The sequence below is a fragment of the Nicotiana tomentosiformis genome, chromosome 2 (genome assembly GCF_000390325.3).
Source record: "Nicotiana tomentosiformis chromosome 2, ASM39032v3, whole genome shotgun sequence".
Lineage (NCBI taxonomy): Eukaryota > Viridiplantae > Streptophyta > Magnoliopsida > Solanales > Solanaceae > Nicotiana > Nicotiana tomentosiformis.
Genome location: NC_090813.1, coordinates 56,719,906 through 56,735,625, shown reverse-complemented (window position 1 = coordinate 56,735,625; position 15,720 = coordinate 56,719,906). Strand labels below are relative to the sequence as shown.

General features: G+C 36.8%; 2 protein-coding genes across 2 annotated transcripts; both read right to left on the bottom strand.

Moving 5' to 3' along the window:
• Positions 1-244: 244 nt before the first annotated feature.
• LOC104100295 (pentatricopeptide repeat-containing protein At4g21300) lies at positions 245-3,192 on the bottom strand. Its single transcript, XM_009607503.4, has one exon. The coding sequence runs from the start codon at positions 3,084-3,086 to the stop codon at positions 528-530; it is 2,559 nt and encodes an 852-aa protein (XP_009605798.1). The 5' UTR covers positions 3,087-3,192; the 3' UTR covers positions 245-527.
• Positions 3,193-4,482: 1,290 nt separating this feature from the next.
• On the bottom strand, positions 4,483-6,612 carry LOC104100296 (probable ubiquitin-conjugating enzyme E2 23). The gene is made up of 3 exons (XM_009607504.4): positions 6,493-6,612; positions 4,920-6,200; positions 4,483-4,832 (listed from the first exon to the last, which is right to left on the bottom strand). The coding sequence occupies exons 2-3, from the start codon at positions 6,198-6,200 to the stop codon at positions 4,647-4,649; spliced, it is 1,467 nt and encodes a 488-aa protein (XP_009605799.1). The 5' UTR covers positions 6,493-6,612; the 3' UTR covers positions 4,483-4,646.
• Between the last annotated feature and the right edge of the window lie 9,108 nt (positions 6,613-15,720).

The following is a 15,720-nucleotide window of genomic DNA, read 5'->3' as shown; positions in this document are numbered from 1 at the left end:
TAATTAGCTAATCCAAACGGGCTCATAAATTAACCCTAAGCGGATTTTAAAATTATAATCACGTGAAGCCACTAATATTTTTTCAGTTGATTGTTTGCTCATATGGGGGGGTATGTGAGGGGACAGATAAACCCAATTTACAGAAGTTGGAGCCATTTTCACTCAATTATACTCGAATGCTGAGATAGAATGAGAAAAGTAAAGGGTGTAAACATAAAGGTCACACAATGAGAGACATAAGATAGAAGAACAGAGGATGACTAAGGAAACTGCTGAACTGCTATGGAGATCATGCACATTTGTTCATTCAGTATAAATGAAGCAAATGAAAGAACCAGAAAGCAAAAGACTACTATGGTACATGTCAGAAGAAGTATGAACTCTTGCCCAGTTTAAATCTAATTCCGTTTTCAAATTTGGTCAAATGAACTTTAATCAATGGCCCAACGCAAATATGATATTTATCCTGACCTGAAGTGTCGATATAGTGCTCGAGCTAAGCTATATTCAATGTGGTTAATAGTGATTTAATCAGAATTAACAGACTTACGCTGTTGTTGAAGGTTAATTTGAGGAACATAACCCTCATTTTGCAGCTCCATTAGAAGATTATCTAATAAAAGATATATCTGAGCAGACTGTGGGTGACTGGTGTCTGCAGCACCAAAAATATGAGTGCTATTGTTAACTTCAGTCCAGCTGTAACCAGGTAATTTCTGCACTCCTCTTTCCTTCATCATATGACGAATTTTAGACACCATATCCCATTTACCCGCATTAGCATGTAGATTTGCTTGTAATATGTAGTAGCCAGAATTTTGCGGGTCCAAGCCTAACAGATGCTCAGAAGCCATTTCAGCAAGCTCAGTATTGCCATGTAAGCGACAAGCCCCAAGCAACGTTCCCCAAATTCCTGCATCTGGAGCAATCGGCATACTCTTAATCACTCCAAATGCTTCTTCCACAAGGCCAGCTCTCCCAAACAAGTCAACCATGCATGCATAATGCTCCATTCGGGGCGTAATCCCATATTCTTGAGTCATGCAATTGAAGTAGTACTTTCCTTCTTCAACTCGACCAGAATGGCCACAAGCTGATATGATCGCAAGAAATGTGACATGGTCAGGCTGGAATCCATCTTTTCGCATCCCATGAAACAAATCCAGACAGTCCTTAAGTCGGCCATGATTTCCATAAGCTGCAATAATACTATTCCATGATACTTCATTCTTGTTCGCCATCAAGTCAAAAACACGCCAAGCTACCTCTAAGTTCCCACATTTAGCATACATATCTATTAATGCACTTTCCACAAAAACATCAGAGCTAAATGCACTTTTCATAATGAAGCCATGGATCTCTTTCCCATAATGGAGAGCTGGCAAATTTGCACATGCAGAAAGAGCACTGGATATGCTGACACAATCATATTTGGCTCCATCTGCACCCATTTGGTGGAAAAAGTCAATGGCCAATTCCGGCTCAGCGTTCTGGCAACAGCTTGTGATCATTGAGTTCCAACAAACAACATCTCTTTCAGACATCCTTCTGAATACTTGTTGAGCAAGATCCAATCTTCCACACTTTGCATACATGTCCATCACTGCACTTCCCACATAAAGTATTCCTTGAAAACCACGTTTAGCAATGACACCATGCAGTTCCTTACCTAATCTCAGAGCAGCCAAATTAGCACAAGCTGGTAAAGTACTTGCTAGAGTAACAGGATTGGGCCTCATTTTCTTAATAAGTAACCATCGGAAAACATCCAGGGCATCAAAACTCATGCCATTAAGAACAAATCCTGAAATCATAGCAGTGCATATAACAACATCCACCGCAGGGCTGAAGTTAAATATGTTGCGTGCTGCCTCAACATTCCCACATTTGAAGTACATATCAATTATCGCATTCTTTAAGAAAACATCCACAGATACATCATGTCTCATGATGTAACCATGAATTGCCTTCCCCTGGTATAGATTTTCTGAAATTGAAACTGAGGGGAGCAAACTGGCAAAGGTGATAGAGTCTGGTTTGACACTGGTAGCTACCATTTCATGAAATAATTCCAGTGCCTCATCCATATACCCATTTTGCACGTACCCTCCAATCATCCCATTCCAAGTCACGCGGTCTGCTTGTGGCACTAAATCGAACAACTTTCGTGCGTGAAACAAGGAACAGAATTTAGAATACATCGTGATCAACGTATTGGCTACTGGAGAATCCATTTCCAACCCACACCTAACAACAAGCCCATGAAGCTGACAACCAAATTTAACCATTGTTTCCGAGGCGCAAACCGAAAGAACACAAGCATATGTTACTGAATTAGGCTTAGTTTCACTTTTCCTCATCTCCCTAAATAACCCAACCACATCATTCACTGATTGCTCATCTTTAGCATAGCCATTAATCATCACATTCCACAAGACACTATCCCTTCGAGACATTTTATCGAACAAAAGACGAGCATCGGCCAAACAACCATTCTCAGCGTAGAACTTAATAAAAGCACTGCCCACAAACACATCATCCTCAAAACCTAAACTTTGTACCATCCCATGTAGCCATTTACCTAATTTCACAGAATTTATACCAGCACAAGCCTTAACCACATAAGGAAAAGTGTATTTATCAGGATTAGTACCAAAAACCAACATTTTAAAGAACAACAAGATTGCAAGATTAAAACAACCCATTATTGTATAGCCTCTAATCATCCAATTCCAAGGGGAAGCATAACACAACTGCAGCTGAAAAAACAAGTTCTTGGCATCAGTAAACCTGTTACACAAAACATACATGCCCAAGATCCTTGTACCAAGAATACCCAAGTTGTCGATTCCATTTACAGTGACTTGGGCATGAATCTGCTTTCCTTTTTGAATAACAGAGCCAATATTATTTTCTGTAAGAGAAGTGCAGGATTGTAGAATTGGAGCAAGTTTTGATGCTAAAACCTCTTCTGTGTAGTGAAAAATGGAGTCTTGGATGAAATGGGAAGTGGATTTCGAGGAAAGTGCATCAGCGACTGAAATGCTTCTATAGATTGAACAGATATTCCTTCTTTGAAACAACATTTAACTTCTTACGATGTTCACTGCTTTTCTTTGTCCATTTTCCTATTATATCCAGGACGAGCTATGCACACCCAGGCTTACAAAGTCGAAACACTTTTAACGTTCACTCTTATTTTTCTTTATTTTTATCTCACAACACTATTGGCTGTTTTTTTTTTTCAAATCTTTTTTTTAATATGATTAGTTTTTGAAAACAATTCCCCAAAACGGGTTTAGTTGATATCCCACTCACAATTAAATTGCATGTCCAAATAAAACTTCAATTTCTAAAAATTATTTTTCAACACAACTTCAAAAACTTATTTTTTAAGTTGTAACTAAATTTATGTTCAAGCGCTAGTTGCAAATAACTTGTATACGGTCGAGATCGAGTACGCCTACGACATGAAAGAACATGCTGGGAACATCACAATGCAAGACTGAAGATCGGCCCCGAGTCACACCGGACTAGAACCCGGAGTCAGGACACTTGCCTTCGAGAACATTTAGTCCGAGACCCCGGAGTTGATCCTAGCCCCGAACGAGTTCGGAGAAACATTGTTAGCATAACCAACGGAAGATCGAAATATCCGTAACCGGACAGATGTTGCGACGGGAATCTCGGCGCGTATCAGTGATGAACCGGCAATCAACAAATCAAGGGATTTTTACCTTTTATAGAATTGTACCTAAAGTAGGATTCATCTACTATATAAAGGGGGTATGATAATTCATTGAACACATTGTAATACGTATTCCAAAGCAATACATCATTATTATTTCTCTTTAAGCTCTTGTTCTTCTGTGTCCTGACACCGATCCAAGCGTACCTGACTCGAGGGTGATTAACCTTCCAAGGTTAAGACTGTTCAATTCGTATGGTTTGCATTTATTTTACCATTATTTATTTCAATTACAATTTAGTTAATCCTTTTGTGTCAAGTTACTCCACGTATCCTTAAAACCACTTACAAATTCAATTGTTATCCGATTTTAAGGGTAAACATAACTAATGAGAAAATTTGTAATCTTAGCGTTGTCAATGGAAAATTACAAACTATTAATATATATATATCAATTGGTTTTCTAGCTTATATGATTTATCTAGTTTTTACTTTACCTCAATGTTTAATTAGACATTTAGCGGCAAAACAGCTTTATTAGGAGTAGAATGACAAAGAAGTTGGTACGGCGGACATTACGAGGTTATTCTTTAGTGTTTAATTATGTAAAATTATTTAATGAAAGACATTGAATGTTTTCCACGAAAATGTATTTGTTTAGGTCTAAGTTAATTATTTTTCGGTGTTTAATTATAGAAAACATGTGAAATAAAATTGCTAATGTGGCTCGCTAACGTGCAGCACCCACCGGGAATGAGGGGAAGGCGTCGGAAATACGAACAACGCACTGACAATAGACATCAAGCTTACAGATGGACAAAATCTATGTAGCTAGGCATATGCATTGATTACATGGATTGTGCCATGTATGGCCTCAGTATTAGCTATAGTACTAGCAAATGATGGTAGCTGACTTTGAGATATTTACAAGCTTTAATATTGTACTAAGAGCACTGATCTATGACGTAAATAATGTATTACTAGCATTTACACTCTCTTTCTCTTTACTACCTTTCCCTCCCTCTCCGTCACCAGCCTCATTATCATTCTCAATTGATTCATCATCAGAAACTTCACTTCCTTCGGCTGCAGTAGACTCATCATCATCATCAAGATCAATAACACCAACTGCATAAGGTCCGACCTGAAGAAACCAGAAAAACAATCGTTAGATACAAGATGCAATTAAGAATTGGAGAAAGATTTAACAAGTTTTGCATTTGGGAAGCACCATGGATTTCTTCCCATCAACCCATGTGACCTCGATGTTACCATCTTTGAGTCCAGTGACATTCCCCCAAGGGTAACAAGTATCACCCACTTTTTCTGGTACAGAAACAGGTGACAAACCAACAACAAAGTCTCCGTAGCCACAGCCAAACGCACTCAGTTGGTATACACTTAAGACCTCCTCTTTTTCAAACTCTATGATGAGGTCCTTTAACCTTGTGTCTGGCTTCAACCATCTGACAATAGCTGTTTGTTCCTCCGCATTAACAGTTTTAACAACCCCAATACGACGTCTAACATCGTCAGCAGCTTTCTCTTTCACATAATCTTCAGGAAAAAAATCATTCTCTCCAGGGTTTTCAATTGGCAGCAAGGAGGCAGGTTCCAAATTTCTTTCTATTTTTCCATCCTGCCACTCAACATCAACATAAGTTCTAACATTAAAAATTCGAAGTTCCTTTTCTAATAACCTTTTCTTAACTAGATATTCCGCTAATCTATGACTGTTCCTTTTAAGCATCACATCCATCATCCTTTCTAAAGTCCATGGCCGTTTGTCTGGTTTTCTGGAAACTAACGATGATGATACTGCAGGAAGTGAAGGAACAAGACACCAGTCACCTATTTTCCAGTTTAAATGAGAGAAGCAAGTGAACTTTTTCAACTTCTTTGGGTCTTCTCGTACAGATGGTGGGTCTTGTCTTACAGATGGATCTCCAGCAGATGTAATCCAATCGACTAAAACAGAGCCAGCAGTAACTGCAACTATTGTACCAAACTTATCAGCTATCCTTGGATAAAACATATGATCTTTCCATGTTTTTACACGCTCACCTGTATAATAGTAGTGTAATCCACTATCTTCCTTGTTCAAACTATCTGGTGTAAGTGTGTAGGTGTTAGCCTCCTTAATTGTTCTCACAGTGTCATCGTCAAATCGAACACGAATATCATTGAGAACACGCCTGATCTTACCCAAGTAAGCCCCACAGAGCACATAGTCTCCAACTTGAAGTTCTCTCACCCTTTGCAATTTAATCGATGGCACGTTTCCGATAGGTCCGCTGCCATATCTTACCAAATCAACGTATTCCCTTATAGAAACCACCTGTCCTAATTGAACTTTTGGGTTAGAAGCTGAAGCGACAACATCGCCAAGTACAACTTCATTACCGCATACAAATTCTCGTCCAGCAACAACATCAGCAAGAATTTTACATTCTTCTGCTGTAATTGGATCGCACTTGTAGTCACCACAATCTTGATCTTGGCCAGATTCCATCTAAAAAGCACACAAAATAAAAGTATAAGAAGAAGCAATTCCTCGAACAGTTGGTTCATTTTTGAAATTTTGCTCCTTTTCTTTTGACAAGGAAAAAGTTACCTAATCCATAGAATGACTTTACCGAAAACAGTACATTTGCAAATTTCAAATTTTCAATGTTCATATTCTCAAGCCCCCACCTAACTTTCTATTAAAAAGAGATTTAACAGAGAAAAGATTCAAATACGAAAAAGGTTCCAATAACTTCCGAACAAGAAACAAGATACAAATGAACGAAAGATGACAATACCTTCGAGAGATGAAGACGCGAAGCTGGAGAGATGAAGACACGAAATCGGTCCAAATGCTATCTTCGTATTTTGATGTGTATGAGTCAAATCAGTCAAATTCTGAAGTTCGGAGCCAAAATGAAGTCTTGATTCCAAATTATATACATTGCAAGAAACAGTTTTTACATTGAAAGACACGTGGCAGGGCGTAATTGGATATGTTCTATCTGTGTATATTATTTTCTATTTGTAAACTCTAATTACTACGTAATTCCCATTTCCCATACTTTTTAACCGCTGAGGGAGGCAAATCAAAAAGAAAAAAAATAACAAATACCCATAAATCAACAATTAAACCACAAACTTTACCGCGTTTGTTCTCCCCTATTCGTATGAAATACCATAATTCGATAAAATACTATTAATTAATTAATTAGTATTTATACCTAGAATAAATGACTAAAATGTGAAACTATTTTTCGTTTCAAATTTGATTATATCAAAAAAATTATTTTTCAGTAGTCCATAAAATATGTGTTACTAATTACTATGAGAAATACTTGTTGCAATTATTTTTTTACGATTGAATAAAGTTATGCGACTCAAATAGATATAAGTTCATACATTTTTATTTCTGATAATCTCTATACGAGCAGAATAAAATGTGTCAGTAACTTTTTATGAATATTTTCTTTCTTTGGAGAAGTGAACAAGAATCAAGAAGAAAAAGAAGCCTAAATTTCGCGTGTTAAAAGAAATTAGAATTCAATCGGATTTTAGACTTAGGCCAATACGCAAAATATCAGAATACGATAAGTGACTTAAAAAGTACGTAACTCTAATTTGTTTGTCGAGATACTTCTTGCTGAAATTAGAATTTTAAAACTAAATTAATTAGCTAAAATATAATAATTTATGTAAAAAAATAATATTCATATGATTTTCTAAAATTTTACTCATTTATATTGGGTTGCACGTTGTTATGGGGTTGCACCAAGGGTCTGCGTTCAACCCATTCCTATTTGGCCTGGTGATGGATGCACTGACACATCATACTCAAGGGGAGGTGCCATACTGTATGTTATTTGCTGACGACATAGTTTTGATTGATGAGACGCGAGGTGGCGTCAACGAGAGGCTGGATGTTTGGAGACAGGCCCTTGAGTCTAAGGGTTTCAAGTTGAGAAGGACTAAGACGGAATATCTAGAGTGTAAGTTCAGCATCGAGCGGGCGGAAGCGGGATTGGACGTGAGGCTTGACTCTCAGGTCATACCCAAGATGGGCAGTTTCAAGTACCTTGGGTCTGTTATACAGGGGAATGGGAAGATCGGCGAGAATGTCACACACCGTATGGAGTCCTATATGACAAGAGAGTGCCACCAATACTCAAAGGTAAGTTTTATAGAGCGATGGTTAGACCTTCCATGTTGTATGAGGTTGAGTGTTGGCCAGTTAAGAACTCACATATCCAGAAGATGAAAGTAGTAGAGATGAGGATGTTGAGGTAGATGTGCGGGCACACTAAGATGGATAAGATTAGGAATAAAGATATTCGGGAGAAGGTGAGTGTGCCCCCATAGATGACAAGCTGCGGGAAGCAAGGCTCAGATGGTTCGAGCACGTTTAGAGGAGAAGCCTAAAGGCCCCGGTGAGGAGGTGTGAGCGGCTGGCTTTAGTGGGTACGAGGAGAGGTAGAGGGCGGCCAAAGAAGTATTGGGGAGAGGTGATCAGGCAGGACATGGTATGGCTTCAGATTACCGAGGACATAGCCCTAGACATAAAGTTGTGGAGGTCGAGCATTAATGTAATATGTTAAGAGGTAGTTATGCATATTTCTACGGCGCTGCAGAGTGTGGCTAGTCTGTTAGGATTTAGCCTTAGACTGCTAGTGGTTAGTGTTGAGTTCTCTATACTCTTTCGTTCCTATTAGTGTCGAGCTTTATCTACTGGTTACTGTTTTGTTTTCCATCTATTTCCTGGTTCTTGTGATGCTGGTTTTTTTCTATGATTTTTATTGATGGTATTGATAGATTGCCTCTTTTCGTCTTCTTGAGCCGAGGGTCTTTTAGAAACAGCTTCTCTATCCCTTGGGGTCGGGGTAAGGTCTGCGTACACACTACCCTCACCAGAACCCACTAGTGAAATTTCACTAGGTCGTCATTGTTGTTGTATATTGGGTTGCACGCGTAACACGCGTTCATGGGTCAATTAGTTTTGTGACTCTTTAAAGCTTGTTTTTAGTTTTATGACCCTAATTCTTTTTTTTACATATGATAAATTTACTTTTAAACGTAAAAGATTTTTTTTTACACATAAAAAATCTAAAAATATCATTTTCTTAACATGATGTACTAATGGTACTACTTCCAAAGACTAGTTTTATTATAAAGTGTGAAAACTTCAGCTTTATTACGAAGCAGAGGAACAACAGATTTCTGTACTTACGTGAAATTAGGGGTATACAAATGAAACCAGCAAATCGCACCAACTCGATAATTCGAGTCAAATCGAGAAAAAAAATTTGACTATGATTTGATTTGATTTGGTTTGGTGTTGGAAAGAAAAACCCGACTATATTTGGTTTGGTTTGGTTTTAACTAAAAAATTTCAAACCGAAACCAAACCAACCCGATATTATATGTATAGAAGTTTTAAATATATTTAATACATAAAAATATTTATTGTAGTGTATTTTATAAATATTTCTTAAGCTTTTTCATAGTTTTATCTTTTAACGTATTATTTCAAAGCTTGGACTTATAATTTTTGGATGCTCCAATTAGATTTTTAGTCCATAAATGTTAGTAACTCAAATTAATCCTAAAACAAAATCAAATCAATACTAATGCTAAGAAAAGACATTCAATTCAATTGTACTATGAATGAAAATAGTGTTGGATATTTATTGTTTTTAGTTTTTCCATGGTTTAGATAAAATGTATAACTTATTTTTCTTTTAGTGGTTAGTCATGTAAATAATAGTACTTATTAGTCGTAATTTTAAATTATATTTGTTTTTATTATGGCTTATTAATATTATTTTTTATGTGATTTTATTATCTTTATTGTTGAATATTTTAGTACAATGACATGACTCATATCATATTTATGTTATTTTATTGAAAAACATCTTATATAGTTCTGTCTTACTAGGATTAAAAAAATATTTGGAGCACAAATTTTACGTTTTGTGCTATGAAGACTTTATGGAAAAAAATCGAAAAAATCCGAAAATCCGAAAAAAATAGGATTAAAAAATCCGACTTTTATTGGTTTGGTATGGTATTTAGATTTAATAACCCGATACAATTAGTTTGGTTTGGTAATTAGAAAATTCGAACCAACTCGACCTATGTATACCCCTGCATGGAACCTATCAACTTCATTTGAACCGAATAGCCAGCCTTAAAATCCAATATCACAAATATGTTGCTGCAAATTTCATATATTGCAACGAAGATGCACAACAAAATTCATGACTAAAACAATAATACATGACATTGAAATGCAGAAATATGAATTACGCATTCTATACCATAACAGTGAAATAATTTTATAACAAAGTGTAGAGACTTCAATTTTAATAGTATAAATTAAAGGAACAATTTACTGTATTTACACAGGATCGATCTAGAGATACAATTAATTGTTACTTTCTTAATTGTTACTTTCTTTGCCTATTAGGCGGGGGTATAATACTGTTATATATATAAAATAATATATATGTATTATTTAATAATAATATTTATTTTTAAAAAAAAGGAAAAAAATTCTATCTTAAATTTGAATTCAACCGTTGCCTTCCGTGAAACTAACTGATATGTTTTTCTATGAATAACTAACTCTTTATTAACTGTATGATTAAATTTAAACGAAGCACCCATTGGCAAAGGTCATAAACCTTGTCTATATAAATGGTATTCTGAAGTCTTAAACAATTTTTAAGCAATCTTATATCCAACATCTCTATGTCTATTATTAGATCTATTTATATACATCAAATCTTCGTTAATTACTTTCTTCCAAATCCTTCATTCTTTTGGGTTGAGTTCTTGTGGTTGGGAAATCAAAGAGTGCAACTTTGATTTCTAGAGTAGGCATTGTATCCTGGGGGATAGATTTTCCTTTAACCATTTGCACCGTGTGAGGAAAATTCCTAAAGATAGTTTTCTGGAAACGCCTTGTCTACTCGTTTCAGATTTCTTATTAGATTATCTTTCTTGAGTTTACTCCATTAGTTTCAATATATTTATATAACAATTTTAGGATAGTAATATTCCGATTCAATGGACTCTTCTTTGTCGCAAACAATTTCAAGATGTGGAGAGACTTGAAAAGTTCAACGGGATGAACTACAAGCATTGGAGTATGAAGATGATGTATTAATTGACGATTGCGAAAGTCTACTATGTCTTGACTTGTTCATATCCACAAGACGGAAAAGCAGATGGGCAGCTTTCGGACTCATAGCAAAAATGGCTTGAAGATGATTTTGTGTGCTGCTCAATGATCCTGAATGCAATGAGTAATGCTCTCTTCAATGTGTTTCACAAATGCTACCCTGCATATGAGTTGTGGGCTGCCATCTAACGAAGGTATGTAACAGAAGATGCTGGAAATAGATCCTTCTTAATTAATGGATGATTCCAAACATGTTATTGATCAAGTAAATGAATTAAATGAAATTGCCTCTCAATGTGCTGATGTGGGTGAGCCAATTATGGAGACTTTTCAAGTTTCTACTATTATTGGTAAACTTCCTCCTTCTTGGAAAGATTACGAGATGAAATTAAAGCACAAGACTAAGTCTCTGAATTTGGATCAATTACTTCAGCATTTCTCAATGGTGAGTTATATGAAGAAATTTACATTCAACAACCTGAAGGTTATGTTGTGAGTGGAGAAAAACACAAGGTATGTAAACTCAACAAATCTTTATATGGTCTTAAACGAGTACCAAGACAATGGTATGAAAAGTTTAAGGAGATAAGATCTATTGGCTTTAAATGTAGTAAAGCAGAAAATTATATTTTTTATAAATGCAATGGCGATCATAAAATTCTTATTACTTTATATGTTGCGACTTACTTATATTTGGTTCTAACATAGCATGTGTTAATGAAACCAAAAAATTTCTTATGCAAATCTTTGATACCAAATATTTAGGTCATGTAGATGTGATATTAGGTATTAGAGTAATTAGAAAAGAAAATGAATTTATTCTTACACAGTAATATTATACTTAGAAGTTGCTTAAAAATTTTAATTTTGTAGATTGTAAACCTAGTAAAACTCCTCTTGATCCTCATATTAATTTAACGCCTAACGCTGATGAACCTATTAATCAAGGAGAGTATGCTAAGATAATTGATAGTTTAATGTATGTGTGAATAATACTAGACCAAACATTGCATGTGTTGTTGGTATGCTGAGTAGATTTACTAGCAATCCTAGTCATGAGCATGGGAAAGCTATTAGCAAATTAATGAGATATTTGAAGCATACATTAAACTATGATTTACATTATAAGTATACTTCTTCTATTCTGGAATGTTACAGTCACTATCCAAAATCCCACTATAATGACCTGACCGATTGTTTTGAGATCTAGCACGCCGTTCGGCAGTTGAGCAGCTTCACTTCAGGTATTATCACTTGTACGCATGGTCGGAATTTAATTTTGGGAAGTTCGGAGTTGATTTGGAAAAAGAATTCTAATTTCCGAAGCCTTAAGTTGGAGGAATTGACTAAAGTGTGATTTTTGAGTAAACGACCTCGGAATTGGGATTTGAAGGTTCCAACAGGTTCGTATGATGATTTTAAACTTGGGCGTATGTTCGGATCGAGTTTTGGATGACCCGGAAGCGTTTCGGCGCCTGTTATGAAAGTTGGCATTTTGAAAGAATTTCATAAATTTGAGTTAAAGTGTATTTCAATGTTATCAATGTCTGTTTGGGATTCCGAGCCTGGGAATAGCTCCGTATGATAATTTTGGTATTGGGAGCACGTCCGGATGTAGATTTGGAAGTCCGTAGGTCATTTTGAGGTCATTTGGCGAAAGTTGAAATTTGGATGATTTTTGAGAAGTTTGACCGGGAGTGAATTTTTTGATATCGGGGTCGGATTCCGATTTCAAAGTTAGAATAGGTCCGTAATGCCAATTATTATTTGTGTGCAAAATTTGAGGTCAATCGGACGTGATTTGATAGGTTTCGGCATCGATTGTAGGAGTTTGAAGTTCTAAAGTTCATTAAGTTTGAATTGGAGTGGTTCGTAGCTTCATTGTTTTTGGATTTGATTTAAAGGCTCGACTAAGTTCATAATGTGTTTTGGGATGTGTTGGTTATAATTGGTTGAGGTCCCGAGGGACTCTGGTGGATTCCGGATGGTTAACTGATCGAGTTTGGACTTGGAAGAAATGATGAGGCAGTTGATATCTAGTGCAATCGCACCTGCATGAAAAGGGTCGCAGGTGCGAGCTCGCAAGTGTGAGCCATGAGTCGCAGGTGCGAAGGTTAGGTTTGTTACTTATTGAGTAAATGTGATCGGTTGTACTCATACTACACTTTTGCATCTTGCGTGCAGATATTGATTGTTGATGTTGTTGTGATCGACGGGAGATGGATTTGAAGATGTACCTGTGTTCCGGTCATAGCTGCCTCTTGTTTATGGTAACCTTAGATTTATAAAAATCTGTTTATGTATATTTCGAATAGATGATGTATTTATTTTATACCAGTTTTGTAAATTCTAATCTTAGAAGCTCATGATTTGTACTACCAGTCCTTGGGGAGTGTATTAGGGTTATTTAAATATTAATTGAATCGGATTACTATTATTTGGCTTATCTAGCGGGTGAGGTTAGGTGTCATTACGACTAGTTAGATTTTTGGTCGTGTCAAGATGGTATCAGAGCTTTAGGTTTATAGGTTCTACAAGTCACGAGCAAGTGTCTAGTAGAGTCTTGCGGATCGGTATGATGACGTCCATACTTATCTTCGAGGGGCTACAGGGCATTTAGATAATTTCCCATCTTTCTTTCCTTATCGTGCAGAATTGATTCAGCTTGAAACATCACTCTTTGAATTCTTTCCACACATTTGTGTGCGCATGTGAGCGCTCGGTATCAGATATGCATCACCGGCTTGTGATTCCATGAACGAGGTTCGAGATGTGTATTATGTGTTTTGGTGATTGGCCAGTCTGGAGGACTTGGGGCCAGGTTTAGACCGCAGCTTAGGCTCGGTAGCTTCAATTATGTGAACTTGTACATTTGGGCTCATATGTCCGGTAGTGTCCCTATGAGTGGAATTTGTGGCTCGATGAGCGGTTGAATAGCTATATGATGAGCATGACGTGAATGCAAAATATTTTCAGATGGTTTGATTGTGATGAGAATAGTTTGCTTGAGATATATATAAAAAAAGGTCATTGGGTGTTGGTGTCTGTCTTGATTTGACATATAGTCTCGAGTATGAATGTGTTTAAGGATCTTTCATGTTGTTTAATTGTGGAGCGAAGTAGATTTTCACGTCTTGTTGATGAGTTCAGACTTAGGGAGATTAAGTGATCGCGTAGTAATTACGGTTGCGAAAGGGTATATCAAGGTGCCAATTTTAGGCAAAATATGTGGGTTATCTCATGCAGAGTAATCTACGGAGGTGTACCCCTTATAATGTTGAGCGGATAGTTTCTTTTCTACCAGCGATGTGTATGTGTTGGGATTTGAATTTGAATCTGGTTAAGAATGTTGACTTGAGTATCAAGAGAAATAAATGCGAGCTTAGCTGATGATTTAGATATTGTATGGTTGGTGTTACATGAGCTTGAGAGGAATTTTTGTTGAACTGACTGCGGTATTATGGCAGTAATAGAGTATGGATATTGTGAGTTATGGAATGTTTTGTTCTATGGATTTGAGCCAAGTGAGGGAGTCTGCTATCACCGATTTGATTTGCACGGTTATGTGTTGTATTGGTTTTGGTCTGAGGCATACTTGTGGATTAATTATGACTTGCAGAGGTTGAGATGGAGGATGAGTCAAGTAAGGAAATTCCTGGATACGGGTTATATTGCACTTTATGAGTATATGAAAATCACGGAATGAGTTGAGTTGTTATTCGTGACGGATGTAGTGTGCACGGTGTATGAACTTGCTTGGGTGCGTTAAGGCATGGTTACTTCTTTGGGGTGTTGATGTGCTAATTGAGTATAGGCAGTTCGGCCCATTTGGGCGGTGCAATTTGGGTTTGAACGGAGTGGGTGACTCTCGAGAAAGTTCCAATGGGTACGAGGTTTATATATAGCAATTGAGAATTTCTTCGGACTTGTGTATGGATAAAATCTGAGATTTGTATTTGATGGTGTCGGGACTTGCGGTAATTCTGTATGACTATGGATTCTACATTCCAGTATAAGAAAGGTAAAAGAATAATTTTAAATTCAGATAAGGTATTTTCAGAGGGGGCGTTTCGTTTGTGGTACTTATGGGGTGCTTAAAAAGAATACAGTATCTTATGGGCCTTAGGGCGGTGTCATTTTATGTTAGGAGGTCTTGTAGTGAGCTTTGGGTAAGTATCGTAGTGTTCTGACAAGGAGAAATGTCAACTTGAGGGTAATTCAGAAGAAACTCGGAGAAAGTAGGATGATCGGATAGTAGGCTGGACCAGTATGGTAATGGTATGATCGGTTCTTTAGCTACCTATGATGTGGTGAGACTTTACAGATATTTTTGTGACAATCATCTTGGGTTTGGCGACTTGCGTGACTTCGTTAAGTTAGAGAGATTTAGTTCTAATGGTCTGGTTATGTGAAAATGGGTTTCGAAGAGTTCTCAATGATTTCTATCACGGTTCGAGGTGGATATTTCCTACTGGCGTGAGGAACATGTTGCGTATTAGGATTTTCTCCTGGATGAGATCAAATGGAAAGGTTCCTAGCTAATTGAGTATGTAGCTTGCTAGTGATCAAAGTTGATTATGAGATTCTCGTACCTTTTCATATGATGGGATGATAGACGCGGTGTGTTGTGTAGGATTGAGATTTGCATGTGCAAGGTCACGGCTCAATTTTGAAGGGATGGTCATGAATTCTTAGACAACATGGACTGTTTCAGATATTTAGATGAATGTTATTACTACTTGGTGTTGCCTGAGAAGGGTACGCATTTCAAAGACGCATTGTGTTTTGACTTACGGATGCTTCATTGGTATTGCGATGCTCGCCTGGTTGATCGACTGCTGATATT

What these genes read in the sequence shown, in the direction of transcription:
- LOC104100295 (XM_009607503.4), bottom strand. Translation starts at nt 3,086, where the DNA reads ATGTTGTTTCAAAGAAGGAATATCTGTTCAATCTATAGAAGCATTTCA.
- LOC104100296 (XM_009607504.4), bottom strand. Translation starts at nt 6,200, where the DNA reads ATGGAATCTGGCCAAGATCAAGATTGTGGTGACTACAAGTGCGATCCA. An exon ending in TTGATGGGAAGAAATCCATG is followed by an intron (nt 4,833 to 4,919) that starts GTGCTTCCCAAA and finishes TGGTTTCTTCAG; the next exon opens with GTCGGACCTTATGCAGTTGG.